The sequence below is a fragment of the Silurus meridionalis genome, chromosome 27 (assembly GCF_014805685.1).
Source record: "Silurus meridionalis isolate SWU-2019-XX chromosome 27, ASM1480568v1, whole genome shotgun sequence".
Classification (NCBI taxonomy): domain Eukaryota; kingdom Metazoa; phylum Chordata; class Actinopteri; order Siluriformes; family Siluridae; genus Silurus; species Silurus meridionalis.
Genome location: NC_060910.1, coordinates 13,934,938 through 13,958,283, shown reverse-complemented (window position 1 = coordinate 13,958,283; position 23,346 = coordinate 13,934,938). Strand labels below are relative to the sequence as shown.

Genomic DNA, 23,346 nt, shown 5'->3' with positions numbered 1-23,346 from the left:
TTCTGCACATGATGACGAGTTTTGAAAAAGCTGAGTTAATCTTCCTATAATCTTCCCCTCTCTGTGTTGCACTCTGAATGTCTGTGCAATCTGATACTGTTTACAATAATGTATTGATGAAATAATATACCGGGTAATGCAGTCAGCCTAAGAGGCATCTGTATATTGGTTTGTTGTGATACATTTCACTCTACCGCTCTCTCGATCACTCTTATTTCTCTCAGTTGTATTCCAATGAGGGCAGCAGATCCGCCCTCTGTTTCTATGGAGATGAGTCTCTTTGTCTCTTGCGATCGTTCCCGTGTGCGCTAAGCACTGATGCTAGAAAAGCCCTCTGTTCCAATCAGCTGTGGCAACACAACCCTTCCAAATGAATGCGGAATTAAAACAATAGAAAACAGGGGAGAGGATTATGTAATAGATATGTGATGTCATGCATTTGTTCGTTCGACTGTGACACAATGAAGAGTGGTTATTTATAATTAGGAAAAATATAACATTTTACACACACACACACACACACACACACACACACACACATATACAGAGTATACATATAAGATTACAATAGTATTGATCACAATATGACAATATCAGTTTGATTATTTTAGACTATATATATATATATATATATATATATATATATATATATATATATATATATATATATATATATATATATAGTCTAAAATAATAAGCCGCAGGTGTCTACACTGAAACTAATGAACTTTACACAGGCTTTAACGAAATTCAGTGTCTGTTACACGGTGTAATGGGTGAAATATGTTGTGGCTCCTTTAAGAGCAGAGCGGCATTTTGGGAATAGCCTGCCGCCGCATTTTTCCGTTATTACTGCATGTGTGCAAGATTCTGGAGTGAATTAGATGAAGTGGTAGATGGTGTACCTAGAAAAGAACGATTGGTGATAGGGGCAGACTTTAATGGGCATGTTGGTGAAGGGAACAGAGGTGATGAGGAGGTGATGGGTAGGTATGGCATTAAGGAGAGGAATGTGGAAGAGCAGATGGTGGTAGATTTTGCTAAAAGGATGGAAATGGCAGTGGTGAACACGTATTTAAGAAGAAGGAGGATCATAGGGTGACGTATAAGAGTGGAGGAAGGTGCACACAGGTGGACTATGTTCTATGCAGGAGATGCAACCTGAAGGAGATTGGAGACTGTAAGGTGTTGGCAGGGGACAGTGTAGCTAGACAGCATCGGATGGTGGTCTGTAGGATGGTTTCGGAGGCGAAGAAGAAGAGAAGGAAAGTGAGGACTGAAAGAAGAATAAGATGGTTGAAACTGAAGGAGTGTGAGTGTAGTGTGAGGTTCAGGGAAGAGGTCAGACAGGGGCTCGGTGGTGGTGAAGAGGTGTTGGATGATTGGGAACTACTGCAGGAGTGATGAGGAGGCAGCTAGAAAAGTACTTGGTGTGACATCTGGAAATAGAAAGGAAGACAAGGAGACGTGGTGGTGGAATGAGGAAGTACAGAAAGAGGTTGGCAAAACAGAAGTGGGATAGACAGAGTGATGAGAAAAGTAGGCAGGAGTACAAGGAGATGTGGCAGCAGGTAAAGAGGATGTGGCGAAAGCCAAGGAAAAGGCATATGAGGAGCTGTATGAGAGGTTGGACACTAAGGAAGGAGAAAAGGATTTATACCGATTGGCCAGGCAGAGGGACCGAGCTGGGAAGGATGTGCTGCAAGCAATAAAGGATGGAGAGGGAAATGTGTTGACTAGTGAGGAGAGTGTGTTGAGAAGGTGTTGAGGAGTATTTTGAGCAGCTGATGAATGAGGAAAATCAGAGAGAGAAGGTTGGATGATGTGGAGTTGGTAAAGCAGGATGTAGATAGGATTAGTAAGGAGGAAGTGAGAGCAGCGATTAAGAGGATGAAGAGTGGAAAGTCGGTTGGACCAGATGACATACCAGTAGAAGCATAGAGATGTTTAAGAGAGATGGCAGTGGAGTTTTTAACCAGATTGTTTAACAAGATTCTGGAAGGTGTGAGGATGCCTGAGGAACGGAGAAGGAGTGTGCTGGTACCGATCTTTAAGCATAAGGGAGATGTGCAGACCTGCAGTAACTACAGGGGAATTAAGTTGATCAGTCACACCATGAAGTTATGGGAAAGAGTAGTTGAAGCCAGGCTGAGAGAAGAGGTGACCATCTGTGAGCAACAGTATGGTTTCATGCTGAGGAAGAGCACTACAGATGCCTTATTTGCTTTGAGGATGTTGATGGAGAAGTATAGAGAAGGTCAGAAGGAGTTGCATTGTGTATTTGTGGATTTAGAAAGCGTCGACAGGGTGCCGAGAGAGGAGTTGTGGTATTGTATGAGTAAGTCAGGTGTGTCAGAGAAGTATGTGAGGGTGGTGCAGGACATGTATGAGGACAGTGTGACAGCAGTGAAGTGTGCAGTAGGAACGACAGACTGGTTCAGGGTGAGGGTTGGACTACATCAAGGATCGGCCCTGAGCCCTTTTCTGTTTGCAGTGGTGATGGACAGGTTGACGGACGAGGTCTCCCTGGACTATGATGTTTGCGGATGATATTGTGATTTGCGGTGAGAGTAGTGAGCAGGTTGAGAAGAGCCTGGAGAGGTGGAGATATGCGCTGGAGAGAAGGGAAATGAAAGTCAGTAGGAGTAAGACAGAGTACATGTGTGTGAATGAGAGAGAGGGCAGTGGAGTGGTGCGGTTGCAGGGAGAAAAGTTGGAGAAGGTGGAAGAGTTCAGGTACCTGGGGTCAACAGTGCAAAGTAATGGAGAGTGTGTTAGAGAAGTAAAGAAAAGAGTGCAGGCAGGGTGGAGTGGGTGGAGAAAAGTGACAGGAGTGATTTGTGATAGTAGGGTATCTGCAAGAATGAAAGGGAAAGTTTATAGGACTGTGGTGAGACCTGCGATGTTGTATGGATTAGAGACAGTGGCATTGAGTAGAAGACAGGAGGTGGAGCTGGAGGTAGCAGAGCTAAAGATGTTAAGGTTTTCGTTGGGAGTGACGAGGATGGACAAGATTAGAAATGAGTTTATTAGAGGGACAGCGCATGTAGGAGATGTTTTGGTGACAAGGTGAGGGAGGCGAGATTGAGGTGGTTTGGACATAGAATTATATTGGTAGAAGAATTCTAAGGATGGAGCCACCAGGTAGGAGGAAAAGAAAAAGGCCAAGGAGGAGGTTCATGGATGTGGTGAGTTGGTGTGAAAGAGGCAGATATAGAGGACAGGGTGGTGTGGAAGTGGATGATCCGCTGTGGCGACCCCTAATGGGAGCAGCCGAAAGAAGAAGAAGAAGACTGCATGTGTGCAAGACCGAGGAATATGTCCTTATTATTTTCTGATGCTCATTTCTAAGTTTCTTTGACTAACCCGTAACGCTGTTGCCAAGAAAAAAAAAAAAGCACGAGTTTTGGAAACCTGTGCTTATATGATTTCTGTTGCAACTGGAGTTAGCGAGCTCTCCCTTCACCCTGACTCAACGCGCTACAACGGCTTGTATCTAAACAGTAGCCGACCAAGTAAGTCATTGTTCACTGTCTTCCTCCTTCCTTTCACAGCAGTTTCTCTCGGGAGTTTATTTTTTGGCATCGTCGTGCGTTTAAAAAAAATTTTTTTTTGCTCCCGATGCCGTGCAGCTCAGAACACAGGTGAGGTGCGTTTTTTCGTTTCCGTTCGGAAATTTAATTGGTCTAATGTTATGGGGTTCATTTTTTCGGCTTGAAGTTTGTGAAACCGGGAAAACCCCAGGAAAAATTCATAAATAAGCCGTTCGTTGTTTAAGCCGCGGGGTTCAAAACGTGGGAAAAAAAAGTAGCGGCTTAGGAGAAGGATTAAGTGTTTCTTCATGTGAGAACATGAAAACATCAACATAGAATCCGGATTCTTTCAATGTTATTAGTCAAGCTGCTTGGTTAAGAGAAATGATGAGAATTGCTCCACAGCTTCAGCTGAACACAACCCATGTCAGGAACTAATAACAGGGAACTGCATATGTGCCTAATGAAATGTTTTCCAAACACTAAAGAATTATATACACTGCATGCGCTAGAGCATACCAGTGCTCACAAGTTTATAGAAATCGCTCACATGCTGTGCTAATTAGTAATGCTGTTTAATAGAAGAATAGCTGAAACACGATAAACCAGCTTGTGTATATTCGAGGAATGTCCCATTGTGTGGTTGGGTTTCCCTGAGCAGTTCTCTCTGCTACTCCCAGAGGATCTGCTTTCTCTCTCATTGCATCATTTACTGTTTTGAAACAGTGCTCAGTAACATAGTAAGCATCTTAATATTCTTTATTCTTCATTTAAAACCACAGAGCTGTTGTATTCTTGGATCTGATTGGTTGGAAATTGTTCAGTGATTCATTTAATCTCTGACAGTCATTCCAGCTGTAATTAATATAATATTATGAAATTTGAACACAATAAAAGTATATCTGACCATTTTAATATCTTTATGTGAAGGGCATACAATGGGACTCATATAACTCCCATAAACCTTTTTTCAAGCAATGTGGGAGATTTTATGTAAGGGATACGTCAGAATATAAGGTGAGGTGACATTTACATTTTTTTAAATGTAGCATGTAGCATTCTTTATTTAAAAGATAGACTATTTTACTGTATCTGTCATTTTTCTACATATCTTGAAAATCATTAGCTTTCCAACAAGAACATTATCTTTTCAGCTGATATTTCATATGCAGTATTAACAAATTCATCAATGCACAAATATACAAGAAAAAGATAAAAAGTTAAAATCTTTTTGAATGTTCTTTTCTCCTCAGTATTTTAGAGGAAAACTGGGGTCGCCTCAGAAGGTTTAACAAAAGTCTTTCAACCCTTTTTTATAAAATGTTAACACCACAGTGATGTTGAATTGCTTTCTTACCAGTTCTATAACCGGAGCACTGACAGAGAATTTCTGTAGGGAGATTTTTTAGAAGTTTATAGAGGAGTCTCCAAAGTCAATGCTTTGTAGCAGATAGTAACTTTTCCTCTAAAGGAAAGTCTTTAGGACTTTCTGGAAAATGTGGTATGGTTTATAGTAACATGTCATAAATAAGAGGTAAGTAGACCACAAGGCTTTTCTCTGTTCTGGCACTGAGGTGGTGGAATAAACTACCCCTAGATGTCCGAACAGCTGAGTCCCTGACAGTCTTCCTAAAACACTTAAACTAACACTTTCCAAGTTTGCTTTGCTAAATAAAAAATGTAATAAATAAAAACTCTCAACAGAGTTGTAGGCTGATGTAGCTTAAGTTTGTAATCTAGCGTGCCAGTGTAGATTTATTCATTAATAGAGACTCAAAACACTTTTGTACGTCGCTCTGGACAAGGGCGTCTGCTAAATGCCGCAAATGTATATGAAATGTATATGACTAAATGAAAATAACTACGTTCATGTAAGTGATACCTGGAATAAGTTACATTTTTTCAATAATGTTACATAAAATTTTAAAATTTTCAAGTTTCAAAATTGCTGTTTGAAGAATAAAACACTTCAGAAAACTAATCATCCTCTAAAGGAATGGTAACTTAAACACACTTCATTTATAATTTAATGTGGAATATATATCATATATATATCATGTGGAAAAAGGGATTGTTAGAGGAAAGTTTTTCATCTGTAATGAAGATACCTTTTGGAGAGCAATGTGGCATGTGTATTTATCATCATAACAAAGTTTAGAAAGCAGAAAGGAGCCATGTCAGATGCTACCCATCTCTGTATTACAGAGACCAGAGACCTGTTGGTTTATATATATATATATATATATATATATATATATATATATATATATATATATATATATATATGACTGCAGAATGATATTCCTGTCATTGCTAGTTTTAAGCCAGTGATTGATGAATGTGGAGGCTCACTGCGACAGGAGAAATCTGAATTCTGTCCAACTCCCCTCCTTATCTCTGGCTCTCCAGAGATTGTAGTGACTTTACACTGTCATGGTGTCTTAGAAAGACAATCAGGAACAAAGAGGGAGAGATTTTTTGGCAGGTACGATTTGGGGTTAGATCAAGACTCTCATGCAGAGTAGTTCAGTTTTTGGATTTAATGGCTAATAAATAATTTAGTTATTTCTGTCAGCAAAAAACACATCTTCACTTACTGTAATTTTGTATGATTAATATGGAATAAAAAAAAAAACCTTGAAGTTTGATGAGTGTTTTTTTTTCAGATCAATACTGAATTTGCAAATAGTTTTTTCTGCTACTTTTCTGGTCAATAATTCATCAGTAAATCCACAATGCATTATTTCTCAACCCGACCCTGATGCACCTCATACAAATCAACACTATTGGATTCATTATAAAGGATAATCTGCTGCTTTTGCGCATTTTATCCCAGCGCTCTCTCATGCTTGGCCAGTTGCACAGTCAGGCTGCCTTTCAGTTTCAAAGCTTCTGATGGAGTCCTGCAATGTGATCCGTCTTGTGCCCTGACATTAAGAGTGTGTGATTTTGCACGTTTGGTTTTCTGTTGCATGATGAACAGAGTTGCAGACTTTTAAAAGCCTGTGTAATAACCTGCCAGTCAAAATCTGGCTGAGAGTGACAATAGCTGTGTTGCATTTGTAAAAGTGTGCCAGCGGTCAAGGGAGCTTTACTCCAGGGTTTGGGGATTTTGTGTCTAAGTAAAATAATCACATGCGGAAGCTAGACCTGGTCAATGTGATGGTAAACTTAGTATCATGATAAATTGTGTTACAATGCACTTCTCTGAGATATCACAAGTGTTTTGGTTGATTTTTTCATTAAAACTGCTGATAAAGCAATAACTCAAGCCACTGCCCTGTCAGTTTTGATTATATGTAGCTAGCTAGCTAACAGTATATTGGTGAATGTTTCACCTGCTGTCAGAAATCCATACATTGATAATAAGCCGCTACTTTTTTCCCACATTTTGAACCCCGCGGCTTAAACAACGAAGCAGCTAATTTATGGATTTTTTCTGTGTTTTTCCCGGTTTCACAAACTTCAAGCCAAAAAACTGAACCCCATAACATTAGACCAATGAAATTTCCGAACGGAAACAAAAAAACGCACCTCACCTGTGTTCTGAGCTGCACGGCATCGGGAGAAAAACTTTCACCGGTGTTGATTTTTAAACGCACCGCGATGCCAAAATACAGTAGTTGTAAAAGGAAGGAGGAAGACAGTGAAAAAAGACTTACTTGGTAGGCTACTGTTTAGATACAAGCCGTTGTAACGCGTTGAGTCTGGGTGAAGGGAGAGCTCGCTAAAACCTAAGTTGCAACAGAAATCATATAAGCACAGACAGGTTTCCAAAACTCGTGCTTTTTTATTTTTTTTGGCAACAGCGTTATGGGTTAGTCAAAGAAACTTCGTAATAAGCATCAGAAAATAATAAGGACATATTCCTCGGTCTCACACGCACACACATGCAGTAATACCCGAAGAATGCAGTGCAGGATATTCCCAAAATGCCGCTCTGCTCTCAAAGGAGCCACAACATATTTCACCCGTTACACCGTGTAACAGACACTGTCTTTCGGTAAAGCCTGTGTAAAGTTCATTAGTTTCAGTGTATAAGGGTATATACACAGGTGCGGCTTATTTATGTTAAAAATAAAAATATTTGTAAAATTCAGTGGGTGCGGCTTATATAAGGGTAAGCTTTATAGTCCGGAAATTACGGTAGCTTGCATTGTGTAACATTGTGTAAATAACTAGCATTTATGGACATGGCCATTTTACAAGAAATCTTGTCAGGCTAGTTCATTTAAACTAGCTAGCAACTTTTATAGATGTGATTTAAAAAAATTTCTCAGAAATTCTGTCAGATTAGTTGATATTAGCTATCAAGGTAACATGATGTAGATGGATGAGCGTTCTTGGAATCGACAACATTTTTTAATCCTGTCATGTTAGTCGATATTACTTCCTCATTTGATTCAAACCAAAATGCTTTTGAATTATTAGACTCCTTTGGCCTAACATAACCCAGCTAAAATACTTCATGAGATATGGAAAACCTCACTTCATAGCATCTTGATGCATTTAGCATTGACTCTAGAAGTGATGCACTTGAAAGAATGGAGCTGGCTCATGAGCAGTGTGTTTGCCGCAGGTCCATTAGCTAGCTAATCTCTTGTGGTGGAGGGGTCTGTGGAGGATTTTGTGCTGGTTTTCCAGATGTGTCTTAGCGGGGGCTGATGATCAGCATCCTCCGCAGGCCAGCTGTTTAGGAAGCATTAAAGGAGAAGTGCACCTGGAGAAAACAGCATATATTATCCACTTATGAGAAAAACCTGATTTAGAGCAGGTAATTGATAGATGGCAACAGAAAGCTAGAGAAAACGGGTGGTTGCATTTATGCTGTGGATTTCTCTTTGGTCCATGCACAGTAGTTGGTCTTCACACCCTTACTAGGTAAAGGATTAAGCTAAAAATCTTCCTGACTTTCATGATGTAAATAGCTCCTATTTAATGAATTAGTTGGTTCTCTGCACTTCTCTGTATATTTTGGTAAAACACTGACATGATCAACAAGTAAACAAGTCAAATTCGTGTGTTTGCCAATAATCTACTGTATAAGCAAAGCCTGTGGTTGGTCTTATTCTATGATTCTATCTCTATTTCTTAATATTTCTTTGCATGGTGCATTGATGAAACCTACCAGAATCCCAAATGCACACTAAAGGTCTCCTATGACTAAGCTTGATCTTGAGTCAAAATGTTAAATATTTACCTACTGTACTTGCTTCTAGTATACACAAATTTTGTTGGTTGTGCCACTGTGCCTGTTGGTGTTTGGGCCCGTTTTTCTTTCCACGTCCTGCCTGCTCTCATGGTGCTTAATAAAACCAAAATCACTGCAGAAATCCTGGCAAGCTTCTAGTCAAATCTAGCAGTTTAAACTATAGTACTGATCGATGCGATAACACAGACTGAAATGGAAGACTTGGCCGTGAAAGTCAAAAAGTGTTTGTGTTTTTATTTATTTAATTGTGTGTAAGAATATTTTACTAATAATAATATGAAAGGATTTGTCTTATTTAAATTTGTCACTAGCACAATCATGGAATTAGAAGTGATGTGTTACCATTCCTAACACTATTGTACTCTGCAATTTTGATAGTTGCACTAATAAAAATGATAAAACATGCATTTAAATACACAAATATTTTTTCTAAAATTCAAAAAAGATTATACAGTAGGTGATCGCCATATACTGTTTAACAATGTATCATTCAATTAACGTGATACTAGTTTTTGAGTCATTCACCTATTTTGACATTTAACAGCCGTACTTCATATAGTTATGGTATCTGCTCTGTAATGAAGACACTTTTATTTTGTCAATTGTTGTTCAGTATGATATTGCAATTGTACTGCATGTTTAGGGATGCACTTTTGTGTATTGTTTTTGTTTTTTTTTTCTTCATTCTTTACACATTTGCATGGATGTTTCAGCTCAGAAATGACCAGATGCTGTTTGGTTATGCAATTAAAAAAATAAGTCAGTGTTGTTTTAAATGTCTTGAACACATCTGTAGTAATTAATGCAGACATTAATTTCTCCACATTGTTTTGAGATGGACAAAACTCAGAAAACTATTTATATGTATGGACATTCAGTATCACCTAATGATGGAACTATAATGAATAGAAATGAGGTGTTTTGAAGCTGAGGATGAAGTTTTTCCTCATACCATCTCAAGGACTTTTTCCTTGCCATGGTCACCACTGGCTTTCTCATTAGGGATAAACTTACAAGGAACAAACCTATAGCCATTACATGTATACATTCCGACTTTATGACCTCGTTATCTCTGAAAAAGCTGCTATGGGAAAATGTTCATTAAATTGAATTAAATTAAATTGAAAACCAGTTTATTCCAAATAAACCTGTTTACTCCACAAAAGCCATGCACCGAATGTTTAAATGATATACCATACAGTGAATATACCACATCACCTGGGTTAATATTTCAAGATTACATTGTCTAGCAATAACAACCAGCATATACCCATAAATAAAGAATGTTGAACCACACATTGACCTGGATAATAAATATGTATCTCCTGCTTCATTTTAATATTCTAGTATCTGCAGGAGTTAATGAACAGATATTTAGTTAACCTCTAGCAGAGGGGAAAAAAACCTCTTTGATGTGGTGTAATAATTTTTCTGCTGCAATTAAACTGTCTTCCTGTTGGCATGAGAACTTTCCTCCATATGTGTTAGACAGACGTGATGTAGAGAAATAATTAACAGGAATATTAATTTCAGCATGTGGCCTTTTCTTAACGGTGAGCTCTGGGATTGTTTAAAATCTTTAAAAACTTTAAAAAAAATTAGAGTTGTGAACTTTGTGGTCACAGGGTACATTTTTGTAGTAATCTGATGGCTCTTATGTATAAAGGTTTGCTTACATTCTGAATATATATTATATTAGGAATGAAATAAATGACTGTGTAAAATGGGTATATGTGGAAATCCAAGATTCCCAATTGGCTGCCTGTTTTAGTTTTTAGTTTTAGTTTTTACATAGTTATTTTAACTTTTTACTGGAAATGTGTTATGTTTTTTTTGCTTCAACTTTAAAACGTGGCTCACTTTGGATTGCCATTTTTCAGTTTTACCCCCACTGATTTCTGTGTTTATATATCAGTGCCTCAAACAGTTAATGAGGTAACATTTGTTCAAATAGTTTGTGTGAAATGTAACCTTCCAGTAGAAGTCAAAGTCAAAATGCTGCTGCTGGAGCTCCCCAGTGACCGTCTAAAACACATTCCTGCTTTTTCGAAGGCTGTTCAAGCCAAAACACCAATCCTGGCTGACTTCGCTAATAATCCAACAGCTCTCCAGGGGAGTGTGAACTCTCCATTTCTTCACAAGCTAATTTGAATTAGACATCAGGGAAGAATTAGCTTTAAATGAAGTGTACAAAGTGAAGTAAAACATACTAGTCTGAGGTAAGGACAAGGTGGAGAAGATTTATATAACATGAGGTTTGGCTATTGAGTAAAAAGGGTTTGCTAATTAAATTCAACACTCAGTTTCTGCTGTTGTACAGTGTCTTTAAAGCACAGTTTCTCTGTGCTAACATTAGCTAACTGACCTGCCAGAGCAGTAAAGATATAGATTTGTGAATATTAAAAAATCAACATCATAATCATGACTGGTGAGCTCTTTTCTAAACGTTTAATATTATTCCTCTAAAAAATCATATCTAGTTACAATGTGTTAGCTTGCTTAAAAATTATCTTTCAAAAATCCCGTGACTCATGTCTACTAATTCATGGCAAAGAAAAATATAACATCATTAATAAATATTAACATCGATAAATACAAAATGCCTTTACATTTCACTCAGAAATAGCTTATATTATCTAGATGTCTTTATTAATTTAAAACTTTTGAGTAATCCCACTAAGTTGGCTGTAAATTAATATTCTGAACATGAATGAATATGGCGTAAAAGTTTCCTCAGATGTCCTGTGAGTGAATAATAAAATGTCTTATGAAGTTTAATTTTATTGAAATTTTGTTATAGCATATGCTACATGGTATTTAATGAAGATTATAAGCAACGATCAATATGACTTTTACGGGGTTTTCCAAAATAATTCAATAATAATTTGCAAGGACTTTGCAAAGACTTAAAACTTTGTGTGAATTCTGTCGAGTTTATGTTAGCTAGTTGTCTTAGTTGACTTTTAAGAAATTGTATCCAGGTCAGTTGTATGAGCAAAGCAATAAGTGAAGAACAGTTGAACAAACAAAAATAATAAAAAAAATGACAACTTAAAAGTTCTCGTAGAAATTGACGTTTGCTGAATAGAAAGCCTTAAGAAAATAAACTAAAATCCTTTTTTAGAAACTTTGTCGAGTTAACCTGTATCAGCTAGATGTAGTGTTAAAAATCTTCCCAAAAATCTTGTCAGGTAAGCTTATGTTATCCAGGAATTTCTTTCAAAGGTCACGTTATTTTAGTTAAATAGCTAGCTTTGACTGCACCTGAATTTTTTTTTTTATTAAATTGACATAAAATCAGTTGTAGGATAAGCCACAGCAGTGGGAAATGCATTGAATTTATCTGGGATCAAGGAGATAAAGTTAAAGCAAAAGAAAAGAGTGTGTGTGTGTGTGTGTGTGTGTGTGTGTGTGTGTGTGTGTGTGTGTCTTTCCACTAGGCTTCTTTTAAATAGAATTGCTGTGATTACATGGAAGTTCCCAGGAGAAAGTCTTTTTAACTGCTCAGTGCTAAGATAATTATGCTGAGGAACATAGTGCTTTAAAAGCACAGTAAAAGTGTGGACGTGAAAGAGATTTAATCTGTCATTCTGTCCACTCCACAGCCTCCAAAGCTCTTGTACTGTTACAGTCGTTAATGGTGAACTGGCTTTATTTTATTTGGTTGTACCTTTCACCAGGTATACATTTAAGTTGAAGTTTTTTTATTCACATTGTAAAAATTGCTACATCTTTTATTGGTATTTATGAAACCATGTCATCTCTTCATCTTTTGTCATTTCTTATCACCACAGACAACACTGAAAGTGGTGTTTGTTTTTTTCTGTGTTTTGCAGGATTCTGACTACAGTTGGGACAGATTTCGATTTGCGGACACTCAGGGCAGTGCGGGTTTTACGGCCGCTTAAGCTGGTTTCTGGAATTCCCAGTAAGTTATTAGACATTATGCAGTAAACTACAAACCCGATTCCAAAAAAGTTGGGACATTGTACAAATTGTGAATAAAAACAGAATGCAATGATGTGAAAGCTTCAAATTTCAATATTTTATTCAGAATACAACATAGATGACATATCAAATGTTTAAACTAAAAAAAAATATCATTTTAAGGGAAAAATAAGTTTAAAATTTTCAATTCAATGGCATCAAAACATCTCAAAAAAGTTGGGACAAGGCCATGTTTACCACTTTGTGGCATCCTCTCTTTTTTTAAACCAGTCTGCAAACATCTGGGGACTGAGGAGACAACTTGCTCAAGTTTAGGAATAGAAATGTTGTCCCAATCCTGTCTAATACAGGCTTCTAGTTGCTCAACTGTCTTAGGTCTTCTTCCTCTTTATGATGCGCCAAATGTTCTCTATGGGTGAAAGATCTGGACTGCAGGATGGCCATTTCAGTACCCGGTTCATTCGTCTACGCAGCCATGATGTTGTAATTGACGCAGTATGTGGTCTGGCATTGTCATGTTGGAAAATGCAAGGTCTTCCCTGAAAGAGATGACGTCTGGATGGGAGCATTTGTTGTTCTAGAACTTGGATATACCTTTCAGCATTGATGGTGCCTTTCCAGATGTGTAAGCTGCCCATGCCACACGCACTCATGCAACCCCATAACATCAGAGATGCAGGCTTCTGAACTGAGCACTGATAACAACTTGGGTTTAGTCCGGATGACATGGCGTCCCAGTTTTCAAAAAAGAACTTCAAGTTTTGATTCGTCTGACCACAGAACAGTATTTCACTTTGCCACAGTCCATTTTAAACGAGCCTTGGCCCAGAGAAAACGCCTGCGCTTCTGGATCATGTTTAGATATGGCTTCTTTTTTGACCTATAGAGACAATATTTTTCTGGAAGTATTCCTGAGCCCATGTTGTGATTTCCAGTACAGTAGCATTCCTGTATGTAATGCAGTGCCGTCTGAGGGCTGAAGAGGGCTGAAAACTGTGCCCAACGATCACGGGCATCCAGTATGGTTTTCCAGCCTTGATCCTTACGCACAGAGATTGTTCCAGATTCTCTGAATTTTTGGATTATATTATGCACTGTAAATACTGATAACTTCAAACTCTTTGCAATTTTTCTTTGAGAAACTCCTTTCTGATATTACTCCAATATTTTTCATCGCAGCATTGGGGAAATTGGTGATCTTCTGACCATCTTGACTTCTGAGAGACACTGCCACTCTGAGAGGCTCTTTTTATACCCAATCATGTTACCAATTTACCTAAGTTGCAAATTGGTCCTCCAGCTGTACCTGTCCCAACTTTTTTGGAATGTAGCACTCATGAAATCCAAAATGAGCCAATATTTGGCATGACATTTCAAAATGTCTCACTTTCAACATTTGATATTTTATCTATATTCTATTGTGAATAAAATATAAGTTTATGTTACACACCACGAGTCAGATGCGGAAGTAACTCGATCATTGTTTATTGAGTAAGACAACAAACAAACAGAAGTCAGAGAGAGTTACGAACCGTGATGTGGGTTTGGTCAGTAAGGTCAGTAATAATCCTTTGGGGAAGTATAATCTGTTAGGGAAGTGTAATCCGTTGTGGAAGGTTATATCCAGTACGGAAAGTATAACCGACAGGACCGGTAGCAGAAGCAGGAACCAGCGGGGAAGGCTGGCAGTCAGGAATCTGGTTACACACGGTAGCCATGAAGTAGGTCCGACACCAGTGAGTTTGGAATGGGAGCTTATATAGGGAACCGGCAACGAGTGACAGGTGTCGGCATTTAGCGCTGAGCGCGGCAGAGAGCGGCAGCGTGAGTACCTCCGCGGGGGCGTGGCAGGTGGATCCCTGACAGTTTGAGATTGGTAAATTATTGCATTCCTTTTTTTATTCACAATTTGTACAGTGTCCCAACTTTTTTTGGAATCTGGTTTGTATGTCTAAAGAGCATTTTTTTAAGACAAACGAAAAAATTATATAAATGACATACATTTGGTATTGCAGGTATCTTCACTGAAGCATTCATATCATTTAGCACAGTAACTCTGTTTGCACAAGCTGATTGTTGTTAGTGTGTTGCGGTCGCCAGTGTTGTCGCTTGTAAGTGGGCACTGCCCAGAGTATTATCTATCAAAATAAGCTTACTGTATAGGTTAGGAATGCACATCCGCTACATATGCAAAAATTCTTTGCTGCTACCGTTGAGGTATTGTTTTCTCAATAATTTATTTATAACCCATGTATTATTACAACTTTTTTGTTTCTTTGTTTTTATTTATTTATGTATTTATATGAAACCAAACCTACTGTTTTTTTTCATTCATGCCTTATTATTATTTTTATTTGCAGGTAGGTAATTACTTTGGACCACACATTCTAAAAATGTTCTGAGGAATCATCTAAAACAGTCATTTAAATTTGTTGATTTATTACATCATACAACATTTTTATAGCATTAATACAGATTCACATAGACATATTTTATTTTGACAGATTATATCTATATATATTATATATAATTAATATTATATTATAATATTATATTATATCTATCTGTATCTCATATCTATTCTTTCTGTGCCCAGGTCTTCAGGTGGTTTTAAAGTCTATTATGAAAGCCATGGTGCCTCTGCTGCAGATCGGCCTGCTGCTCTTCTTTGCCATTCTCATGTTCGCCATCATTGGCCTGGATTTCTACATGGGCAAGTTTCACCGTGCCTGCTTCAGAGATGACACCAGTATGTACATCCTACTGAAAGTTCATTTTTACCCATAATTCTATGCTTCCACTTCACGCCATAGTTAAATAGTTGTTGGGAACACGTTTATGTACACTTTCTAAGCATCTCTGTACCGGATGTTTAACGGTTCTTTTTTCGTAAATGGTTCTATTTGAAACTTTTCCTGAATCAAAAAATATTTATACGCACAAACAAACAAAACAAAAAAACTTTAAAACCAAAAACAAACAAACAAATAATATTTCTTAATATAATATTGTTTTAATACTTAATGTAGATATTAAATGTTTTATGAAGCTTAGCTGTCTTTTATTTAAAACTGCTTCTCAAAGGTTTTTGGATTGTTTGGGTTTCCAATCTGCAAACAGTGTCAGTTTTTGTGCTTAAAGACACATTATTAAAAGAATAACCTGAAGAATTCATAATGGTGATCAATGCAACATTATTTGCTTTCCCTGTTGGAAAGGTTCTATCTTTTTAATGAATCCTCGCTCCACAAGCGTTTCCTAAGAGTAAACCCTTGTTGTATTTATAGACTTGTAGTCATAGAGATGACAATAGGGATTAATGTACATTTCCCTTAAAAAGTTATCAAACATGATTTTTAGTATGTGGTTCGAATAGGGATGCTGTGACCTTCAATGACTATTATATGGTGTGTGTCCTCTCAGATGAGCAGGTGGCCGAGTTCCCCTGTGGCCTGGAACCTCCAGCACGCCTCTGTATGAATGGCACCACCTGTCGGGAGTACTGGCCTGGCCCCAACTTTGGAATCACTAACTTTGACAACATCCTTTTTGCTATACTCACCGTCTTCCAGTGCATTACTATGGAGGGCTGGGTGGAAATCCTTTACAATGTGAGTCTAACACTGTACTTCTTTTACTCGTTTTTATATTAAACCAGAACTGAAGTAAAGTCGAACCAACTGATCTGAGCTTACCTGAACTGATTGGCTTGTTAATGTCATAAAAACCAATGAAAGAATTTACGAAGTAATGCTAAAATAAATTGACTGTAGTTAATGATTCATTCACTGTTAAATGGGTTTTCTGAAGCCATTTTCTCTAGTAAGGAATAAAACACTGTGGGGAGTGCAGCTATAGGAAAATCAACATAAAAAGCATTTTCTAGTCTAAATGATTAAGCTTTCAGGAGAGCTGTAATGCTCTTCTTGGGTATGCAGTACATTAATTTCATTGTCATCACCTTCATCATCATTAGTACTGCACACTTAATTCATCATCATCTTCATTATTTAAGTTGTATCTTCATTGGTGAGTACCCATATAGAATTTTTTATGTTAAAATTATGTAGGTTTAAGAATAGTGAAAGTGTTTAAGAGCAGAGGAAATGTATTTAAGAGTGTCAGGACGGTTTATAAAGCCTTAAGATATACAGGTATTCTGTATACTGTACTGTATACATATTAGGTTGCCATTTCACAGCTTTTCTGCAAGGGATTACTGTATAGTTGTGGAGCATCGCTACGACTGCTATCACTAATATTAAGATAAGAGACTGGAATCAGTCAGTACATCAATTTGTTTAAATAAAAAAAACTTGTCTTGTTACTAGAAAATCATGCGAGAATAAAATCCTCAGTCCTTCGACTTTCCCAGTGATGGTAAATTTAAGGGAAAGACTTTTTGCTTTGCTATAGATAATGTATATTTCACATTTACCTGCTGCATCAAGACACAGATTCTGTGATTCCCTGCATCTGTGCTGCATCAGTGGCTTTGTGTTTGCTTTCTCAGAACACTGCTGAATCACTGTTTACCCACTGGGAGCTTAATAGCATTATCAGTCCTGCTCCTTTTCTGCATGATCTCGGCTGGTGGTGGTCTGGTGGTTATTGATTTTAAGTTCGAAACACTTCCCTCCAGATCCAACAGAAAAAGGAAGTCTATAAATTTTGCCTCGAACGTATAATGTTTTCTTATAGGCACGGCTCCAAATGTTCCAAATACTAATCATGCTCACATTTATTTGTTCGTCACTCCTAATCAGTCACCACTTGTGCCAAATTGGTCAATAAAACAAATATGACCGCTGGCAGACTGGTAAAGCGTTCGTATCTCAGAAGACTCTGTCTCTCTGGATTTTTCTTTGGCAGTCTCAAGAGTGGCATATGCCAAAAGAATGTTATGCTACGTTTTTTTTTTACTCCAAGTTGTCAGATTTTGTGAAAAATCAAAAACAATCTTTTTTGACTAGATTATCATACCATGCATATTTTAAACTGTAACTCCTACAATCCTGGAGCAGCCCCAAAGCCATAGAACACGCCTCTCATCTAGTAGTCGCATTCCGAATTTATGAGGGCCAATGTAGCTCCCAAAGTGCCAGTGATGTCACATGAACATATTTGTCATGCTTTGACCAAGCCGACGATTTACATCCCGAGGTCGCCATCCTATTTTTGGACGGCGCCAGAGCAGCCAATGTTTCTCGAATCAGGGGAGCGATGTGTTTTTGATCCATGGCCGTAAAGAGTTCAGGTTTAGCAGCTTCGGGGCGGCATGAATAATCTCCGGTTCTGCTGCCTTAATTACACAGCGCTGCTCCTTCCTTCCACCCGTGCCAAAAATATCGTGATTAATCACATTGTCATCAGAGGCTATTACTGCAGAATTTAGTTCAACGCTGCAGGAGGGTCATCTATGACTGGTGTGTAATTCATCATGCTAAGGCCGTGTATTATGTGTTCACGTGTACGATGTGTGTAGTTGTACAATATATATGTGTGGAGTAAACGAGCACAAGGGTCTTCAGCAGGTGTCAGGAGGCCTGATGCATGGTGCTTTGGATGGACACCTGGAATGGAGGGGGGAACAAAATGGCTTTTTTGTTTTCTTCCATTAATGCCCCCCTCACTCTCCTGCTCCTTCACTCATTCATCATTCCCAGATTACAGCTGCTAATGGGTTATGAAATGAAAGATGAGCTGAGGGTAGAGATGGTCAAACCCTTGCCAGGAAGCCTTATCTGTTGTCATTTACATGACATCCATATGGTCACATGGTGCTTTGTCTCGTGTTCAGTTATTCGATCATTTATGGGTTTTTTTGTCTGTAGAGCATTGTTTTAAACTGTACCTCGTAGGAATTTATCACACCTCACCTACATGCTCTGCTATTTACTGTTACCAGGCCTTTGTCATCTTTTTGGTTCACAAATTGAAAAGAAAAAAAGAATTATGTTCAGGATGATCCTTGTGGAAATGTTTAAGCAACAGACCCTTGTATGAAGAATGCCATGTTCACGAGCTGACATTAAAGAGATTCCAGTCGGCGCTGGATTTAAAAACTCCAGATTAATTAATGTGTAATTAATCATTATGATTCTGATGTTACTTTATTGGATATCTTTTCAAATGTAAGCTTCACTCACAGCTGTGTCTGTAAATGTTTCCTAGTTTAATCAGCCTTGATGAAACTTGATTGCACAGCAGCCATTAACAATCGAATGTCCTGTAATTACTACAACCTAAATGAGGATAAATACAACTTATTATCTAAGTTATTAGAAGTTGTTGATTGTGCTAGGATTGTTCTGGTAACGGATCCATTTGTAATTATTCCTGTTCTGTCTTTTACTACAAATCTACACATTCTTGTTGGTTTTGGGTTTAACATTTTATATGCGGACCAGAAAAAATAACAGAGAGGATGTTGTTTTATTGGCTTTTATTTATGCTCATCATTCTCACTCAACTCACTTTATTACGGACATCTGTACACCTGCACTTCATGAACTTATCCAATTTGTCATTCTTGAGGCAGCCAAAGCAATGCAAAAAGATTTGCAGATAAAGGTCAAGAGTTTCAGTTTATGTTCAAATCAGACATCAGAATGGGGAAAACGTGATCTCTGTGATAATGGCATGGTTGTTCATACCAGATGGGCTAGTCTGAATATTTCAGAACCTACTGATCTCCTGGGATTTTCACTGGCTGAAACAGCTTGTTCGTAAGACAGATCAGAGGAGCAGACTGGTCTGAGCTGACAGGAAATCTCAAATAATCATTCTTAATCACTCAATCACGATGAGCAGGAAGACATCTCAGTATAGACAATACATCAGACTTTGAGGTGGATGGACTACAAGAGCAGAAACAGGTGACCTGTGGGAGCATGTTTATCGTTTATTCTAAAACTTTTTTTAGATTTGGTGAACTGTGACCTGTTAGTCCTGCTCTTGGCATTTTTTTCACACCATTTTGTGTCAATTTTGCAGATTGGTTGGTATGAAGATTATTAAAGATCAAACTTTGTAGAAACAACAGTCATGCCAAAGTCAGATTTTTACCTATTCTGATGCCGAATATGAACATTTAATTAACCTCTTGTCCTGCATACATTATGTGCTTTTTGGATTTTTGTGCTATAATAATTTTGTGCTATGATATTTTATGATATTGTGCATATCTGACTTTGAGGTGCATTATTCCAACCATTACAGTACATATAACCCAAAGTCTCCTCAGGTGAAAAAGTAAGTGGTCATTTGTCTAAAAAAGGACAGTTTGTTCTAGCTTCTCATCCAGTGCCTGTGTTGTTATGCATAAATATTATAACATGGGCACAGAATATTAACAGACTAGAGGAGGTCATAAGAAGGCAGGAATCAGAATTGCTATTTTAGCTTTTTTCCAAATAAGGACCCGTGTGGGTTTACAGACACATATATATGGATTTATTGATTTGCAAACAGATCGAGGAAGGTCTCTAGTTTAATGACCTCTCGTCCTCATAATTCTCAATTTAATTTATATTACAAACATCCGGGTAATTAAAGATTGCTTCGAAATTCCTATAAACATCAATATTTTAGCTAAACTTCCCGGGACTCATCAATAATGTATTCTATATGATTAATTTTCTTCATACCCACATAGCTTAAGCTTAAGCATTGATACACGAGTACACTAGCTGCTTGCCCAGCATTGCACCTTTTTTTTTTTTTTTTTTTTTTATAAACCCTTTTAGCATCTCTTGATTTAAGATAAAGAGGAAGCTACATTTTTCTGAGAAAGGGGTGTGGGCTTGATGAAGTTACCATACTTTATTGTGCTGTCATGTGCATTTTTCATTGCATCGACATTGTTCAAAACACTCAGGAACAATAGCATCAGAATCAGGAAATCAGAAATCAAATCAAGGCTTTTGTCATTGTACAGTTCTTCCAGTTAACATAATGGTTCTGTCAAGAGACTCATAGTGTGTGGCATGTGTGCTGCCTTATTTCTCTTTCTTTCTACATCACTTTCTCTCTAATTAGGTCCCCTTGGCATGTTGTCTTAGCTGAACACCAGAAAAGCTCGTTCCACATCAGCAAGCTTTCACTGGAGTATTACATTCTTCTTCTGAATTTTTTCTTACTATCTTTTAATTATTGCTTGTTTGCAGAGGTAGCTAGTGAAATTTAACTTCTCTGGATTTTTCAGATCATAGGTTACAAAATGCAAGCATGTTTTACCTCAATTCTTGATTACAGCACACCATATCTTCAATTCAGTACTTTTGTCTGATTAGGATACTTGGTCTTTCTTGAATAGAGAAAGAAACTATAGATGGATGAATAATTGAATGAGTTAATAAGCAAGCAAACAAATAATAAACATTTTTTTTTGTGAGAATTACTTTCATTAATATTATTTATTCAGAGAAAAAATAACTATAATGTATAATGTATAATGTCCCCCCTCCAAAAAATATTTTTGACGTAACAAAAATTAGAAGAATGCAATGCTTAAGAAAAAAGTAACGTAACAAATATGTTTAATTAAAAGAGAATGCAAATAAACATGTTTTAAAGCTTTATATTATTAAGCTTTTTTAATATGTTTTCTGTGGTCAAATAACAGAGCCACTGCTGTGTGATGCAGGTCTCCTTCAGATTCTCTACATTGATAAAAGGGGGTTTGCTGGTCTGGCACGGCAAATCTTGCTGGCAGGCTGCGTTGCTGCACCGATATTTGTATTGATCAGTTTCTCGTTAAACATTTAAAAATATTCCCTCGGGGAGACGGGGTGGATCAATTTGTCCTATATTGCTGCGATTTCAGTCCATAATGGTAAACGCAACATTCGAACACATTTGAGTACATTTCTCGTGTACAGACTGAATGATATGCTTCAAATGAATTTCTTATTGTTAATAAAGCTGGCCTGTACTCGACTAAGCGCTTGTTTGCAAGGGTGGAACTAGATTTGTAATAGATTGACGGTCACAAATTGAAAAAAATATTTGAAAGAGAAGTGTAAATCGTAGCCTATTTGTTTTCGGACCTCGTAATGCTTCAGACATCAGGACCTCTAGTCTGACTATAGAAATCGCTTTAGTACAGTATGAAGAAAATAGTGACAATATCAGTTTCATCTCTCAAAGTAGCCCCTGACCCAATATAAAATTTGAGCTTTCTCTGTCTTATTGATGAGAAGCACTTAATAAACGCTCTGGATTTGTTTACACTCTACTTGGTCTCCAGACATAATGTTCAGATATATTTGGGACAAATATCACAGTGCAAATCCTTTTACATCAACAAATCTTGAGCCAACAAAGTACCAATAAAGTAGAGCTGACAGGGAGAAACAGATGATTTTCTTAATTTCGTAAATTATAACATATACTAAATTTCTGTCATTTTATATAAATGAGCAGTCATTGGGGTGCAGCGCTGACATTTTAGGAATGTAAAGACTTTATAATTTTTACTGAACAAAGTCTTAAAAATTTTACAGATATTTTCCTCTTGGGATTGAAAGGAATGCCGTCATGTCTTACACACCCAAATTTATACTGACAAATTTTCCTCTTGTTGCTCATAGCTGTTTTTATGCTTAATCCCCTAGCCAAATTCCCACAACTAACTAGATCTTCTTTCTTATACAACTGCTGCCAAAAATGTAGGGTGAAGTCTAAGGTGCATCCTCTAAAATATATAAAGCCACTTAAACATGTCTGCTCTTCCTACTGCTGCTCATTTTTTCAGTTGCAGTGTGTATGAGACATTTCAGGAAACATCACTAACTCAGAAAATTATAAAACGAATTATTATTTTTTTTTATATCTATCCAGACTAATGTGGGTGTAGCCAAATTTATAGAAGGTTCAGTTTGATGTCCGTGCAAAACAATCCTAGTTTTATCTCATGGCATTATAAAGCATTTTTGCGAGATGATGTGTTTTTGAATCCTGATGTTGCTACATTCTAGCTAGCTGAGCTGTATGTCTGTTTTCACATGTGTGATGTTAAAATATTGCTGAGAATTTATATATTACACTCCTAGCTATGCCTCTGACCTTTATTTACTTGTAGTCACTGAATCACAGAACACAAAGCAACTTTAGCCTGAGATCTACTGATCGCACAGAAGAAATCCTGATCGCACAGAAGAAATCCATTTCCCCAAGCTGTAGCCAGACCTCATCTGTAAGTGTTGCTGTGCGAGCTGCTCCTGCAGGTCTCCAGGGTCCTTGATGAATAATGATGGGATGTAGAGAAGTAGGGAGGAGGCCTAATGGGGGATGAATGCTGCAGAAAATCAGCCAGACCTCACCACTCCCACACATAATTCGCTTAAGCTTGTGCACTAGAACTTTTGGGCGGTATTAAGCCCGGTCTCGTTTTTTTTTTCTTGTGTGTTTTTCTGATTTTCATTGCTGGAGAAAATGAGTCGTATCCTTTCATGGCACTTGGGTTCTTTTGTGTGCAGTCGGATGACACCTTTGAGATAAAAGATCCCATAAAGCGTTCACATGAAACGTAATAATGATCATATTTCTTTCTTATATAATATCCTGTATAAGCCAAAGCTGTAAAGAGAAAGCGTGTGCTGGCACTGCAGGTTCATGTTAGCTTTTCAAAGCTCTTGTTTTGGTTCTTAT

General features: G+C 37.5%; 1 protein-coding gene across 9 annotated transcripts in view; it reads left to right on the top strand.

The window, feature by feature from the left end:
* cacna1ba (calcium channel, voltage-dependent, N type, alpha 1B subunit, a) overlaps positions 1 to 23,346 on the top strand; it is a 149,361-nt gene that overhangs the window by 42,056 nt on the left and 83,959 nt on the right. For all 9 annotated transcript variants that reach the window (XM_046841367.1, XM_046841368.1, XM_046841364.1 and 6 more), the window contains exons 4-6: positions 12,582 to 12,673; positions 15,290 to 15,442; positions 16,117 to 16,304. In XM_046841367.1, the coding sequence (XP_046697323.1) occupies positions 12,582 to 12,673; positions 15,290 to 15,442; positions 16,117 to 16,304 (433 nt within the window). The remainder of the gene's footprint in view (positions 1 to 12,581; positions 12,674 to 15,289; positions 15,443 to 16,116; positions 16,305 to 23,346) is intronic.